General features: G+C 33.2%; 2 protein-coding genes across 2 annotated transcripts; one reads left to right on the forward strand and one right to left on the reverse strand.

Annotated features, from left to right (window-relative positions):
- Nucleotides 1–10011: 10011 nt before the first annotated feature.
- On the reverse strand, nucleotides 10012–11368 carry LOC148176760 (uncharacterized). The gene is made up of 2 exons (XM_088032139.1): nucleotides 10528–11368; nucleotides 10012–10477 (listed from the first exon to the last, which is right to left on the reverse strand). The coding sequence occupies exons 1-2, from the start codon at nucleotides 11302–11304 to the stop codon at nucleotides 10043–10045; spliced, it is 1212 nt and encodes a 403-aa protein (XP_087888265.1). The 5' UTR covers nucleotides 11305–11368; the 3' UTR covers nucleotides 10012–10042.
- Nucleotides 11369–14269: 2901 nt separating this feature from the next.
- On the forward strand, nucleotides 14270–15595 carry LOC148176761 (uncharacterized). Its single transcript, XM_088032140.1, has 2 exons — nucleotides 14270–15082; nucleotides 15136–15595. The coding sequence occupies exons 1-2, from the start codon at nucleotides 14309–14311 to the stop codon at nucleotides 15568–15570; spliced, it is 1209 nt and encodes a 402-aa protein (XP_087888266.1). The 5' UTR covers nucleotides 14270–14308; the 3' UTR covers nucleotides 15571–15595.
- The last annotated feature ends 902 nt before the right edge of the window (nucleotides 15596–16497 follow it).

Genomic DNA, 16497 nt, shown 5'->3' on the forward strand with positions numbered 1-16497 from the left:
TGTAAACAAAAACAATTCAAATTCTAAATTGCTGCACTTTTTAGTTAACGAAATTTGCCCAAAGTTTGCTTTTACTGTGAGATTCCATAACATAAAACCCTGGGTCAAATGCTAATTCGATCAAATAAACTTTTTAAGGTTTTATGAGTAGAATCAAGACTTGGCAGAAGTGCTTCTTGAGAATGGTAAACTTTTTGCCAATGGAATGTACATACCAGCAGTAATGTCTTCCATTATGATTAATATTGCATTTGTTGAAAAATAATTTCAAAATTTTAGATAAAAATTCGATAAAATTCTCAAGTTCTGACTGAATGTTCGGTCCAAACTGGCAACAGAGGAAAGGTTTCAAACACAATTCATAACCAAAAAAAGGTGACAACTCCAATCGACAGAACGAATGTCAATCATTTTCAGGAAACTTTAGCTTGCAAAGGTTGACTACCAACCAAGTTACTAGATTTCCATGGCTTGCCGCGGTCTAAAAAGATCGTGAATGCATTATACAATTTTCAATTTCTGTGCATTTTTCATTTTTAAAATATGTATTTCAAAAATCAAATAGAAAATAACGCCAAGTATCAGTTTCATGCATCACAAAACACAATCAATCAGTGATAGCCATAATTTTATGCTAATGTTGTACTGACTTTTACTGTTTTTTCTAAATTTTGTGTTTTTTTCGTCTTCCAGTGATTTCAAAAAACACAGAGCTAAGATAACTGATGTATCCCCTACGAGAAGGAAACAGAATATGTACACATTTTACGGATTCTGAATTTAAAACAAGTATATTTAGATGCCAAACTTTGGGTGGTATTAATAAAAACTAGTAATGCTTATAAGTAAATGATTACTAGCATTAGCATAGATGCTAACTTTTTAGCATTAGCAAGTAGAAAAAGCAACCAATTATTTATGTTTGTGTGATTTCGGAGTCTTTTATAGAATATTAAAGAACGTGTTTTATAATGGCGAATTTGGTGCACAAGTTCCCGGCTTGTTTTGTATGGGACGAGTGCACCAATGCCATTATAAAACAAGTCCTTTATAGTATTTTTTCCAATTTGCACCCTTTTTTTAATAAAAAAATTAAATTTTCCAATTCTAAGAGTTTTCGTGTTACACGATTGGTAATGGTTTTGTAACCACTTGATTTTTAAATTCCATTTAAAATTTGACTTTTATTGAGTTTCTGAATTTTAACCTAACCTCACAACCTGTATTCACATCTGTTATACAGGTGTCCCAGAACTCGCGCCCCAGAGAGAAAGGGCTTATGGAGGCAACATTTCTGATCCACAATTTTGAAACCATAATTTTTTAACTCAAAAAATAACCGAGATAAGACAAAAAAACTGTAGCCAATCCCGAAGCTGAACAGAATTTGAAAATTGGTAACTATGGACACATACTATCATCCATTGGTCAGTTAAGCATTAGATTCTCGTTGCCTAGGAAATTGGGATGGCCATTTACTCCATTTCTCGAATAAGCTTTCGAGATTGGTTGTTAACTTTTTATCAGTTCTCGAATACTATTAATCTTAGTCAATTTGTATTTTGAAATTTTCCATCTGTATTGCTGTCGGCACCCTCCCTTGCTCTCTGGGGCGCGAGTTCTGGGACACCTGTATTTAGGTACATATATTGTTGGCTGCAAAGGACAATTCAATTATATTGATACATTTTTTATTCACGCAATTTATTAAACACAAATCGAAAAATCCGTAATGGTGAAATTGACCAAGAACTTGACAGGAAACGGGTGACAGCCAGACTAATTAGTTCAGCCAATTCTAAAAAACAAAATTTTCTACTTTGAGTTCTCTTATATTAAAGATTCACGTTCGGTAGAAGTAACGAAATTTAGTAACTTTTATTTTTGAGCTATGTAACTAAGGTTATAATTTTTCTAGTGTAATATCTTGTAAAACAGATGTCATCCAAATGACAGTTTTTAGTTTGTCATTAAAGGTCAATATTTATTTTCGAAACGAAAAAGATGAAAATCATCAAGAGTTCCAAATCAGATTCAAAACTAGTTCATCGATTTCATCTTCTGAATCTGACTTTGTTAGTGTTACAATGTTACAATGATTGTCTACAGCTGTGTCTCCAATGAGTGCTGTCCAGTCTTGCCTAATTAATTTTTCGCAGTGTGAAACAAAGTTTTTCCAGTTGTTTGGTGTGCTTTGCAAAATTGATTTTAACCATAAATTTCAGACTTTGTTCCTTCCTATCCTGTTTTCTTTCTTCCGTTTGAAACTGCTTGGCTTGTAATAGTTGATTCCATCTCGTTGTATTGTCAAATTTGAATGACAAATTTATTTGATAGACAATGATGCCAATGTTTAATTCCTAGTTATTTCAGAAATTTAACGTAGCGACACAAAAATATCTATTATATTTCGGCCTCGTCTCAAAAATAAAACATGTAGTACCTTTGTGTACGGCGCCGAACGCACACTTTTTAAAGCTAGAGAAAAAATAAAATCCCTAACTCCCCACTCCATACCACGTCTGCGGCCGTGCTTCATTCTTTGTTATTGTGCCGAACCGCACGTACGGTTTCTCAAAACACTGTTCTTTTTGTCATTAAATTGTGCAAAATCCAGAAGAACTCTCATCAAAACTGAAAAGACGTTGCTCCTGTTCAAATCAAGGTATTCAAACTCTTCTAACTCTTCTCTGAGTAATCAGAAACAATGAAAACAATCCAATGGAACTGGTATCACGCCGCCGTACAAAATGGCGGCTCAGCTGGTGGACGCTCAGCTCTTGTTGTGCTTGCCGCACATACTCATCAAAACAAAATTTGTATACAAATGTAAGTTTAGACAACATTATAACATTTTTTGTAAAACAGATCGGAGTTTTGCTGTAAGAAGTACGAACAATGGTTCCAAGGGCAATGACCCCAGAATGATGCATCCATTGTAGGTGCTATTGAGTACCTTACTACAAGATCTGTTACGTGGTAATGGTACACGGTGTTTAAGTGTCAATGAGTATACTTTACACATAATAAACAAAAACAATGGGTTGATGGAGGATCCGTAGACGCATCGCTTCAGGAGTTTTTGTAGTTATGGGTTTTTTCAAAAGAAGTTTCTACTCGAAGAAGAACCCACAAATATTCTTGGTGTCAATGAGTACATCTTATCCATAATTTGGATATTCTAGTGAATACAGGGCAGTTGCTTACATGTATAACGTGTCAATGAGTACACGGTGTATAAGTGTCAATGAGTGCACTTTACACATAATACCCAAATGTCAAGGAATACACGAGGATGATGACCAATGGATGGACACATGGGTTCCAGGATTCGTTTCATGCAACAAGATTTTCTCTTGAAGGAAATCGAATGGTTATTACAAGGAGTATCGGCAACATTTTGAAGTGTAATGAATACACTTTTTACACATACTAATAATAAATACACTGTAATTACGTACCAATGGTAAACAATGTTTAAGTGGCAATGGTACACGATGTTGAAGCGTCAATGGTACACAATGGCCAAATATAAATAAGGAAATAATTAACAATGACTGCAATACAAGCAAGTGTTAACGGTACACGATTTTTAGTGTAAATGGTACTCGATTTTAAGTGTAAATGGTACACGATATAAAGAGTAAATGGTACACAATTTTGAGTGTAAATGGTACACGATTTTTCAGTGCAATAGATACATGTTATGCATGATTACATACGACAAATCTAATGAGTTTCACTACAATCAATGAGTTCACTGAAGTCATCTATTAAAAGTTCATAATTCCTCCATAGATTAATTTCAATGACATCAAATAAAACTACATTTTTGCAAGTTACACCTATACAATGGTTTAAGTGATAATGAATACACAGACTAAATCTACCACATGCAGGTGTCAGTGAGTATACCGCACTCTTGCGTCAATGGTGCACAATGATCTATGACCAATTGCCTTTCCATTATTTTTTCACGATTTAATTCTGTGAGCATACAGGAAGAAGTTCTAAGAGTGATTGCTGTGTTAACAACTCATTATACTCGAAATTGCATTTAGATCGTGCCAATACTTGCACAGTGTCAAGTGACAGTAAGTAGGCACACTCGACAGATAAATGCATGTGTATATGGCTAGGACTGTCATTCCAGGTCGCGTAGTCCATAACTGTAAAGGTTCGTTCTACATAAATGAACGCAATTGTCAGTGAAATTTTACACTTCAGTCACGTAGCAAATGTACTGATTGTTGTCAGGTTCAAAAGTGAACTTTGCACGTAAGATGCATGTACCAGTGTGCACTTCGTAGTCCATCACTGTAAAGGTTCGTTCCATATAAATGAACGCAATTGTCAGTGAAATTTTACACTGCAGTCACGTGGCAAATGTACTGGTTGTTTTCAGGTGGACAGTGGACTATGCGTATAAGATGCATGTGCCAGTGTGCACTTTCAATTTTAATTTAATTCTAAATGTCAATAGTACACTATACCTAATATACAATTGTAGTCAGATATCCAATGATGATAATGAATTATCATGAGAGTGTCTTTCCAAATCTTCACCTTCATGAGTCATCTCGCAAGGATTCAAGTCTGGACAGGAGAAATACCAATATTTGTTTAGGTGTTAATGGGTACACCTTAGCATTAATGATACAATTAAATTAAAAGTGCATTAAATGTACTTTACATGTCATAATATGTATGTGTGTCATTGGATACACTATAATTACTTTTCAGTAAATAAACGCTAATGGTGGCAAATGGGGCTAATGTTGGCAAATCGGAGTTTTCTCATAAAAGAAATGGAATATCTTGCAAACCTAGAATGTGTTTAAGTTAGAAGGAGTAAAACTCTATACTACACTTAATGCATATTTTTTGTACAATTAGTACATCAACTGCACCCACTTATTAGTAAGAACTCAGGAACTCGAGGACAAATAACGGCATCCTTTCAAACGTTTATCTTTGAGTTTTCTAGTAAAAGGAAGTAAATTTAGGTTGGATGCAAAGAATATCCATAATGCTCTAAGTGTAAATGAGCATTTTTTATGTGACCCTTATAATGAGCGCATCGTAATCAAATACAATGAGTATATGATATTCATTTCTAAGGAGTACTCTTTACACATAATACTCATGTGTGTCAATCAACAGAGTATAATCAGGTCATAATAGTGAAGGTGATCTTTTACCAATAGAAGAATCTGGTTTTTTGAATGCTCGCTTACAATCAACTTTTCATGAAAGAAGTCGACTCTAGATGTGCAATAAGTGTAATACACTGCACTGACGATCATTGAATACGTTTATAGATGTAGATGTAACAAACCAATAACTACTTTGTTTGTCAGTTCTAAATTTGTTAATCTTCAACAAATTGGAGTTGAGGTCTATTATGCCTACATTGTTTTAAGTAATAAGGAACTCATTTGTCATAAAATGTATCTGTGGCTATGAGAATGTTGCAATCACATGTCAATAAATATACAATAATTAATGATCGATGTAAATATTCACACGGTTTCAATTAAATGCAAATGAACGCATTTGATTATCATCTAAGTCTGACAAGGAAACCCAAGTTCTTAATTTCTTCTCTCAACCTTGGCTTCTTCATCTTTTGGAAGCGCAGATAAATCACGACAACGATAGTTTTGCAAAATTGTTCACATAGGCGAGAGAACTTTCGCCTTTTTTGGAAACATAATAATAACATTCCATACAGATAGAATACTTTGACAATTAAAGAAGTAGTGTTAACTACCATCTCATCCAATCTTTAAAGAAAAAGGGGGGGGAGCAAAATGGCAGATACGGGCCGGTTGTTGCCTATATTGACCTCTAACTATCGATTGTTATATTAAATATGTTCTAATGAGACCCAATTTTGCTGAGACTAAGAAAAGTCCTTAGTTAAAAAAAAACAAACAAAAAAAAACAGAAGGATCAAGACAACGACACGGATTGCATCAAACCAACTGGACAACAACCAACTCTGATCATTGTACACGGAAACGAATTCAAACCTTGCATGCTAATGGAGCATCTATTAAGACTTATTGGTTATAAATACCTATATGTACATGTTAAACGTGGTATCTATTCCATAATAACACGCATTTCGATTTAGAGAAGAGCTCTTCTTAACCAAATGTGGCGATCTTTGACATCAAATGGAAGATTCATTAATCTTGTATCAACGTAAACTTTATTTTATTAAATCTAATTTTAAAGGTCCTCCAGAGGAACCCAAAATGTTAGCCTTTGAGCTACAATTTTGTAACAGGGTTCATACAAGGAATTTTTCCTTACGACCATTACATCGATAAAAACAAGACTCAATTACCAAAATACTGAAATTCGTAGCGACATGCCTTAGGTTACGTATGAAGGTTGAAGGTCTTACTTCTGTTGTACAAATATACCTTGACGGTTTACCAGTAAATAAGCGGTAAACTTGCATAGAATAATTAAATAACCAGAATAACATGCTTAGCTTTTCCAAATCAGAAGAAGGCAAGAATGTATTAATAGATACCTGAACACCAAAAATTGAAAATTGGTCTTACTAGTAATCCAATAGGATGTGGAAAAGAAAATATTCATACACAAGTTTTAAGTATGATCATTCAAAAGTTTTCAGCTTAGTCTCTTTCTGCAATACAACTTACATTGTTTCAAGAAGGTCTTACATAAGAACGAACTAGACCTCTGCTGCAAAAGAGAAACGTTTTTATAAAAAGAAAAATTTCGAGAATCATTCTCTCAGACAAATTTTTTTTTTTCCTTCGTCTAAATGTTCTATCAGTGTGACATTACACATTATTTTAACCATTTGCAAGTGACAATCCAAATCAATTCTAGTGGTTTTTTGGTTCTTTTGAAATTTGAATACTTTAGTACTCTTTTTACTGAATACTCGGTAAAATTTGTTGCACTCTTCTTTAAACATCTACATGTTTTATTTTTGAGACGAGGCCGAAATATAATTAATAGATTAAACGAACTTACCTGTGAAGTTCAATGTTAATTATATGAGGCCTCGTTGAAGAAAATAATATCCCTCCCAACCCTATAGCTGCCCATTGCAACAAATTTTTCTTCTCTTTAAACTGAATGAAGCACGGCCGCAGACGTGGTATGGAGTGGGGAGTTAGGGATTTTATTTTTTCTCTAGCTTTAAAAAGTGTGCGTTCGGCGCCGTACACAAAGGTACTACATGTTTTATTTTCTTCGACGAGGCCTCATATAATTAAGATTGAACTTCACAGGTAAGTTCGTTTAATCTATTAATTATTAATTACTCCTACCGAACGTGAATCGCTAATAGATAAAGTCCGTTTTTTTGTTGAAAAAACACCAACCCCGCAGTTTCCTAGAACTTTACAACTGGCAACATCGTCGATAGTGACTTTTTGGTCACAAAATCAAATAGGTTAGCTGTCTAATTGACAATTTGATTACACAAAACGGGCTTTCAGACTGTGCCTGAACAGCACACTTTCTTCCGTTATAAACAAAAAAGATCAAGCTCTGGAAGGACTCAAAAATGAAATAAAAGGTAAGTACAGTACGTTAGAAAATTTGTATAAATAATGCAAAAAAATTAACACATTAGCAATATTTGGAAAGTCCATTGATAACACAATAAATTCAAAAAAAAATTAACAACTTGAAGACTGCTGAAAAAAAATTGATCTCAAAGTCACAAAATTCTTGAAAAATCTTTCATTAACAGCTGACTAGCAATAGACTCGGTCTTTATTCAATGACTTAGATCGTAAAAGACAAAATGTAAGATTAGGTTGATCGGATTTATTGTACACATACTTCAACAAGTTAACCAAAAAGCAACGCCAATTTTATGAATTTTTTAATTGAACACCCGTTATCACAATGAAGTATCCAGGCAGCTGCTTGAAATGTATTTTAGGTTGCATTTTGATCTTGTCAGGCTCGTCATCTTGTATGAATGAATTATTAAGTTTTCCGCGTCGTTCTAATAAAATGAGCGAAACACGTCGAATTTTAGTCTAAAATTTTTTCATAAAAACGGCAAGTGTCTAAAAATCACGCGACAGAATTTGTTGTTGTCCATAATTTCGGAAATAATAATAATAATTAATTAATTTAAATCCTCAAAAGAAAGTAAATTCAACAGATAAGTTTTTTGTGCACCGTGTTTTTACGAACAAGATCTAGGCATACGAGGGGCACTTAAAGTCACATTTTTTTTGGAAAATGCTTGAAAATTTTGAAAAACCGAAGAGGAAAAAGTTGTTTGTTTTATCAAGATATACCGCCAGTTTTATTTAATGTACTTATTTTTGTTACACTCTGTATATTGGGCAAACAAGAAGGTCAATTTTGAAAAAGTTTGAAGAGCAACAACCTCATATCAAATTTGGAAGGTTTGAAAAATCAAGCGTAACCAACATGTTTTTGACAATGACCACCACATTGATGAAAGTTGTCTTCGTTTAAATAAAAATGTAAACATTTGGAAATTTGTAGACATTTACGAAAGTCTAAAAATATTTAGGAACAAAAATGTAATAATGAACTCAGACAACCTCAAGTCATCCCCTCTTTCTCCCTCTACTCTCTTCTACCTGCGCCAAAGGAGACGGGTCGACGCGCTTTTAGTATACAAATTGAACCCGAATAAAGTGCAAAGATTTTAACTACAATATCAGAGACCGCTGTAGATAATAATTCTGCAAAAAAAATTGAAATTCTAATGGGGCAAAACTCTCTTGGATTACTCATGGAATAGAATTTAAACGTTGTTTCCCATAGACTGCAAAAACCGTTGGAACAAAAAACTTTTACGTTCGCTCTTATCTACCATACTCCTTTAACTTTCACTTAATTACTGGTGATACAAATGTCTGTTGCAAAAAATTAATTTGTTTGAAATAAATTGGGCCCTAAAAAGGGACAATTTTTACATCGATAAAGTGCAAAGATTTTGATCTTAATATCAGACAACGCAATTTGACATAATAGCCAAATTTCGCGTTCCGAAACGTCACTGTTTCCGAGAAAAAAATGTTTAAAGTTCTTTGAGGTCTATAAAGGTAGGTCAGTTTATTATCAACTTCAGCCCAGGCGATCGAAAATTTAGCCAAAAGACGCTAATAAATAATAAGTAGCAAAAAATTTTTATTGGAGTTCCAGTCAGTTTATCATCATTTGTGGTAGAGAAATGTGAGTTTTACAGTGCCAAATTGTTCAATTTTGGAGTATTTTGAGTCAGATTTTTTTTATTTTTTATCAGTGGTTTCTTCAAAAATGTTGTTTGTGATTAACCTAAAGCTTTGAAAATTGTTTTCTTTACGGATTAAACTGAATTGAATCGTCTAACAGAGAGTATTTGATCATTTTTCGTAATTACTTTAGGTAACTTTTTCATTATTTCGTTTCTAATTTAAATTTCATTTTGATCCACAAAGCGAATCGGAAAAAATTATCTTCCAACCAATCAAAATAAAGATCGGCTTTTTTGAGGGCCTAATTTAATTTAAACAAATTAATTTTTCGCAATAGGCACTTGTATCAATGATGTTTTTAAAACCATTAATTAAGTAAAAGTTTAACAACTATGATAAGAGCGAGCGTAAACTTTTTTTTCCAATGGTTTTTGCAGTCTTTGGGAAAACAATTGCTAACTTCGGTGCCATAAGCGTCGAATAACGGGTGAACCGAAGGAGTTTTGCCCCATTCGAATTTCGTTTTTTTTGCATAATTATTTTCTACAGCGGTGTCTGATATTAGGGTTAAAATCTTTGCACTTTATTCAAGTACACCCTGTATATTTATAATTTAAATTAAAATAATCATTCAAAGATTAAGTGGTGACATTTTGTGATACAATAAATAAGATAAAAACGAACTTTTATCAACAAAACGATATCAAAGATGATGCGGAACTTTATTGTACCAAATAATTACAATCAGTGCGGCCAACTACAAATTAAATAAAACTCTTCTGTGCTCGAATCGATTTATTTACCCAGTTCTAAGTATCGTATTAGACAATACCTTTACTAGCCGCAAGTTTAATTATTGGAACCGTCCGATTCCGATACTCCTTCTCACTTCTAATAGACTGCACAAACATGCCGGCCAAACCAGTCCCAGTTTCCGCCGCTTCCACCAAATCAAGAACCTCATCAGCTTCCGACAAACAAATTTTAATTATAGTAGGCATCATAAGGAGACCAAAGGATCCAAATTTTTTCCACTGGTTCTGTAGTTCTTCAAAAGGAAACATTTTTTTGGGGTCGCTACCCAACTCTGTTAAGAAACTCGAAAGACTTTCATAGTAAACCTCGAGGAAGTGGTCAAATTTAGAAACGTTGTTGTCGGATAAGCAAGTGAAGAGAAAGTAGGATAAGTCTGCGACCGGTGAAGCGAGGTGGCTGAGTTGGAAGTCGATGAGGCAGACATTGGAGAGTTTTTCGTTCTGAAAAAACGCAGAAATTAGTGCCTTTTGGAGAATGAAGAAAGGCTTACTTCGTGTTTGTAGAGAAAGTTGTTGTTCCAGCAGTCACCATGGAGAATAACTGCGTACGAATCCACCGGCTCCTTTTTCTCATTCCCTTTCGTTTTTTCGTGCAGAAGGTAACATTTTTCGATCACCTCTTCATCGTTCTCTTCTTTAGCTGCCTTTATGATGTCTTCAAAAATGTTAGGTAATTCCGTTTCACCTCTTGACAGATTGTCTATTATCTCCAAGATGTCGACTAAGCTTTCAGACAACTTCGCGAAGACTTCCGGTTTTTGGTCACGCAAAGCAAAAGAAATCGCGTGCAACTTCCCGTACGTTCTCATCACCATCTTAATACTCTCATCGTCAATACAAGTCTTCCGGTCGCGAAGAACGTATCCTCTCCCTTTAACATCCTCCAGAATCAGCACCTCCATGTCTTCAAACAAGAGCGTGTCGTAACATCTCGGATGGTGTTGAAACGGCTCCTTCACCCCCTTCTCTGCTTGGAAGTCGCGAAAGACTGGTAAGATCTTTTCGTAGAAATAGATCTCGTTTTGGAAGGCCTCCCTCACAGGCAATATCTCTCGCAGTTCTTTGCTCTTTTTGCCACATTTTACTACGAAGTTGTACACTTTTTCGTCGCCTTCGACTTGTACAAAGGTGATGTCGCCGAGGTAGCCGTCGCCTTTAGCAGAGCTTCCGGAGATGTTGATGGTGTAGTTTTTGAGGTTTTCTCTTTCGAGAGTTGGGGTTATCCAGCGGATAACGTCGTCTTTTGTGCAGCGGTTCGTGGGGTTCATCGTGTGAAGATGAGGAATGTACTGTGTCAAGAGGAGATAAAATATCTGCGAAATAATTGCGGGTACTTCAAGAGTGACAAAGGTAATGAAATTGATTAGTGGCAAGGTCGATTACTGATAATTGATAAAGAGAAATGGATGTGCTTAGATAACATTTCGTATTTTTTACGTAATCTTCCATTTTTTCTTTTTTAATTTTTATTAGTTTTATCTGTCTGTTTATAGTATTTTTAATCTTTTTTAGATTTTTTATGTAAATTATGGCTGTTTTTTTGCATTCTATAGGTAATTTGTTCCTGCAAACTGAAAATCTTTTTTTATTCTACTTTTTATTATTTTCTGCTAGTACAATCTCAAGGTTTATAAGAATTTGTATTAAACGTTATAATTTTGGCACTTCTTAACGACAAAATCCTAAGACTTGGCTGCGTAAATATCTCTGGCATGACTATTACTTGTCCCAAATTTAATTATAGCTACGAAGGCACAAGTTTATTTAAAAAAAAACTGCATTTCTAGTAATTTTGGGCCTACAGGGATGAAATTTGGTACAACTTCGGCATTTTATTTAGTAGTTGTCTATGCTAAATTACAACAATTTTAGGCGAAAAAGTCAAATATTATCAATTTTTAACTTCTTAGACAAAGTCAAAATTTGTAAGATTTAGCTTCAAGTTTTGCAACTAATAATTTTAACGCTAAAATTATATGATTTGGCTGCGTAAATACTTCTAGTATGTTCATTATTTGTGCCAAAATTCAAAAAGTTTTAATTTGGGTATGAACCAAATGTACCAAAATTTTTGCAAAAACTTTTAATTTTAAAAACTGTAATCTTACGGTAACGAAAATTGGGCAAGTAACTGCTATTTACTTGTTTAATGTCTGTGCCAAACTACAAAATTATAGTTACGAAAGAACCAGTTTTAGAAATGTTTTGTTTTTAGGATAAATAAATTTTTTTATTTTTGTTTAATAAAATCTGCAGCTCCAGTAATTTTGGTCCTACAGCAATATTGGCAATATTTAGTATAGATATTGCATTTTACTTACTTGTTGTTTGTGCTAAATTGCAATATAATTGACAATTTCTGAAAATTTTTGATTTGTTGAACAAACTCAAAATTAGAAAACTTGTTACATTTTGTATTAAATTTCATAACTTTAGTCGTTTTGACGTGAAAATTACACGACTTGTTTGTGTAAATATTTCTGGCAAGTTTATTATTTGTGCCAAATTCTAAAACTAAAAAACAAATTTTGAGAAATTTGTAGTTTAGGGACGAACCATAAGTATCCAAAATTCTTACCAATTTTTTTTATTACGGAAATTGTATTGTTCCTGTAATAGAAAATTGTGAACTTACTGAGCTATTTACTTGTTTATTATCTGTGCCAAACTTAAAAATTTATAATTACAAAAGCCAGTAATTTTCGCTTTTAGGACAAATCAAAAATTAATTTTTTGATAAAACCTGCAGCTGTAATAATTTTGGTCTTACAGCAATAAAATTTTGAACAGGTATTGCATTATACTTACTTGTTGTCTGTGCCAAATTGCAAAAATTTAAGACAGAAAAGTCAACTTTTAGAAATTTTTATTTCTGAAACAAACTCAAAATTTGTATCAAACATTTTGTATTAAACTTCATAACTTTGGTAGTTTTAATGCTAAAATTATACAACTTGGCTGTCTAAAAATTTCTGACATGTCAGTCTTTTATGACAAATTTCACATTAATAAATAAAATATTTTCTAAAATGTTTGACAAACCAAGAATATTAATTTTTTTACCAAGACTGATAATTTTGAAAATTGTAATGTTGCAGTGATAGAAATTGGACAGGTTACTACTATTTACTTGTTCATTATTTGTGTTAAAGTCCAAAATTGTAGTTACAAATTGTAGTTACAAAAACAAGAAGTTTTCGTTTTAGGACAAATCAAAAATTTTATTTTTTTAAATAAAAGCTGCAGTTCTAATAATTTTGAGTCTACATCAATGAAATTTAGTACAATTACTGCATTTGACTTATATGTGCCAAATTGCAAAAAAATTGAGCAAAAGAAACAAATTTGAGAATGTTTAATGTCAAAGATAAATTCAAAATTGTAACATTTTGTATTAATTTTCATAACTTTGGTAGTTTTAACACTAAAATTATAAGATTTGTTTGCGTAATATTTTTGTCCCGTCCATTATTCGTGTTAAATTTCAAAATTATAGAACAAAAAAAAAAATCATAAATGTTTAATTTGGAGACGAATCAAAAGTATCAAAATTTTCGCTAAAACTTTTAATTTTCAAAATTGTAATGTTACAGTAATGCAAATTGACGAAGTTACTTTTATTTATTTGTTTATTATCGGTACCAAATTTGAGAAGTCAATAATCTATTTTTTTTTTGTAATAAAACTGACAGTTCTAGTAATTTTGGCTTTGCAACAATAAAATTTGGTTTAGGCATTGCATTTTACTTACTTGTAGTCTGTGTCAAATTGCAAAAATTTAGAGCAAAAGAGACAAAAATAAAAAAAAAATAATTTCTGAAACGAACCAGAAGTATCAAAATTTTTGGCAAACTTTTAAATTTAAAAATTTCAATATCTTAGGGAAGAAGGCACCAGCTTTTGAGATTTTTGTTTTTTTTTTAAATGCTGTGTATTTATTGAGTTATTGGATTCTCTTAGATTTATCTTTATTTCTGTTTTTTTTTTAATCCGATCTAAATTATTTTTGAATTTTGTTTTGGTAAATTTGTTGTGCTTCTGAAAAATTTTCTAAAGAATCCAACGAATTTGAAGAAACCAAAGAATGCAAAGAAATCGAGGAACCCAAAGAATCCAATGAATCCGAAGAAACCAAAGATTTTACCACCACCAAAATGAGAAAACTCCAATAATTATTTAGATTTTTATCAATCAGTTCCATTAGCGTTATCACTCTTGAAGTACCCGCAATCAATTCCCAGATTAGCACAGTACAGCTTTCACCTTCCCACGATGAACCCCACAAACCGCTGCACAAAAGACGACGTTATCCGCTGGATAACCCCAACCCTCGAAAAAGAAAACCTTAAAAACTACACCATCAACATCTCCGGAAGCTCTGCTAAAGGCGACGGCTACCTCGGCGACATCACCTTTGTACAAGTCAAAGGCGACGAAAAAGTGTACAACTTCGTGGTAAAATGTGGCAAAAAGAGCACAGAACTACGAGGGATAATGCCAGTGAGGGAGGCTTTTCAAAACGAGATCTATTTCTACGAAAACGTCTTACCAGTCTTCCGCGACTTCCAAGCAGAGAAGGGGGTAAAGGAGCCGTTTCAACACCATCCGAGATGTTACGACACGCTCTTGTTTGAAGACATGGAAGTGTTGATTCTGGAGGATGTTAAATGGAGAGGATACGTTCTACACGACCGGAAGACTTGTATCGACGATGACAGTATAAGAATGGTGATGAAGGTGTACGGGAAGCTGCACGCGATTTCTTTTGCTTTGCGCGACCAGAGACCAGAAGTCTTCGCGAAGTTGTCTGGAAACTTAATCGACGTTTTAACGTTGATGAGAAAGAGCAATAAAATTGAAGACGCACCAAACAGGTTTGAGAACATCATCAAGGCAGCGAAAGAAGAAGGGGAAGAAGAAGTGGCGGAAAAATCTTACCTTTTAGACAAGACATCCAAAGAGATGAAGGAGCAAAAACCGGCTGATTCGTATGCAGTGATCCTCCATGGTGACTGTTGGAACAACAACTTCCTCTACCAACATGACGTAAAGATATCTTCATTAGTTTTTAACAAGAACTAATTTTTCTGTTTTATTAGAAAGAAAAACTCTCCAATGTCTGCCTTATTGACTTCCAAATCAGCCGCTTAGCCTCACCAGTCCAAGACTTATCCTACTTTCTCTTCACTTGCTTATCCGACAAGAACGTGTCTAAATTCGACCACTTCCTAGATGTTTACTATGAAAGTTTTTCGAGTTTCTTAGCAGAGTTGGGTAGCGACCCCAATAAAATGTTTCCTTTTGAAGAACTCCAGAACCAGTGGAAGAAGTTCGGTACCTTTGGTCTCATTATGATGCCTTCTATTGTTAACATTTGCTTGTCCGAGGCTGATGAAGTCCCGGATTTGGTGGAGGCGGCGGAAACTGGAACTAATTTGGCCGCCATGTTTGGAAAATCTGTTAGAAGTGAGAAGGAATATCGGAATCGGACGGTTCCTATAATGAAACTTGCGATTAGTAAAGGCATTGTGTAAATAAATAAATTTTAAGAAAATGGAATGTGAATTTATTTGTGGTTGATAACTCGTTTTCGTGGTAAGATAATCATTTTGTCGGTGTCTTTATGTTGATAAAATTACTTTCTTATCTGGTTTATCACAGTAAAGAATGCACCACTTAATATTTGAATGATGTAAAACTTTTAGTTTATAACTGCGGTATCTTTAAAATCAAAGTGGTAAAATTATGTAAATTTTATAATTTGAAAAAATTGCTAAAAACTATAAAGAAGGAACAACTAAAATGAAACTTAAGTTTAGCGAGAATAGGATTAAACAGGAAATTTAAAGAGACAACTACAAAGAGAAACAGAAAGCATTTAAAGATGAAAATCATACACAATAGAATAGAAATATCTGCCAAAAAATTATAAAAAAAAATAGAAAGAAACTCGTAAGAATTCTAGATTAAGTAAAAGAAAGGAAGAAAAAAAAATTGTGAAAGCTGCGCTTAATTCCAAATATGACTCTTTATTAAAGTTAAAATCCTCAAATTAAAAACTTTATTGAGTTTAGGATTTTTTTTGGATTTTTAGTTTTTTGAATTTTATAGTATTTCTTCAGATTAATCAAATATTAGTTATTTCTATTTTTGGGTTTTTCCAAATTTTGCTTCTTGGAATATTTTCAATTTTCTGCATTCTTAAATTCGTAGGAATTTGGTTTAGTTCGATTTTTAAAATTCTTTCTAGTTTTTCTTGGTTTTCATCAAAGTCTAATTCTCTTATTTTTGGCTCCTTAAACTTTCCCTAATTTTCAATATTGAATTTGTTCAAAATTTCGGTATCCTTCGTTCTTTTGCTTCTATTGATTAAAAGAAACTTACACCAAAATTTTGGAAATACAGAATTTGATGGAAAACTTTGAATTTTGACTTTGTCGAAAAAGGGAAAACGTATACAA

This window comes from Gnatocerus cornutus, chromosome 3 (assembly GCF_029298725.1).
Source record: "Gnatocerus cornutus isolate USDA-ARS CGAHR chromosome 3, icGnaCorn1.1, whole genome shotgun sequence".
Classification (NCBI taxonomy): domain Eukaryota; kingdom Metazoa; phylum Arthropoda; class Insecta; order Coleoptera; family Tenebrionidae; genus Gnatocerus; species Gnatocerus cornutus.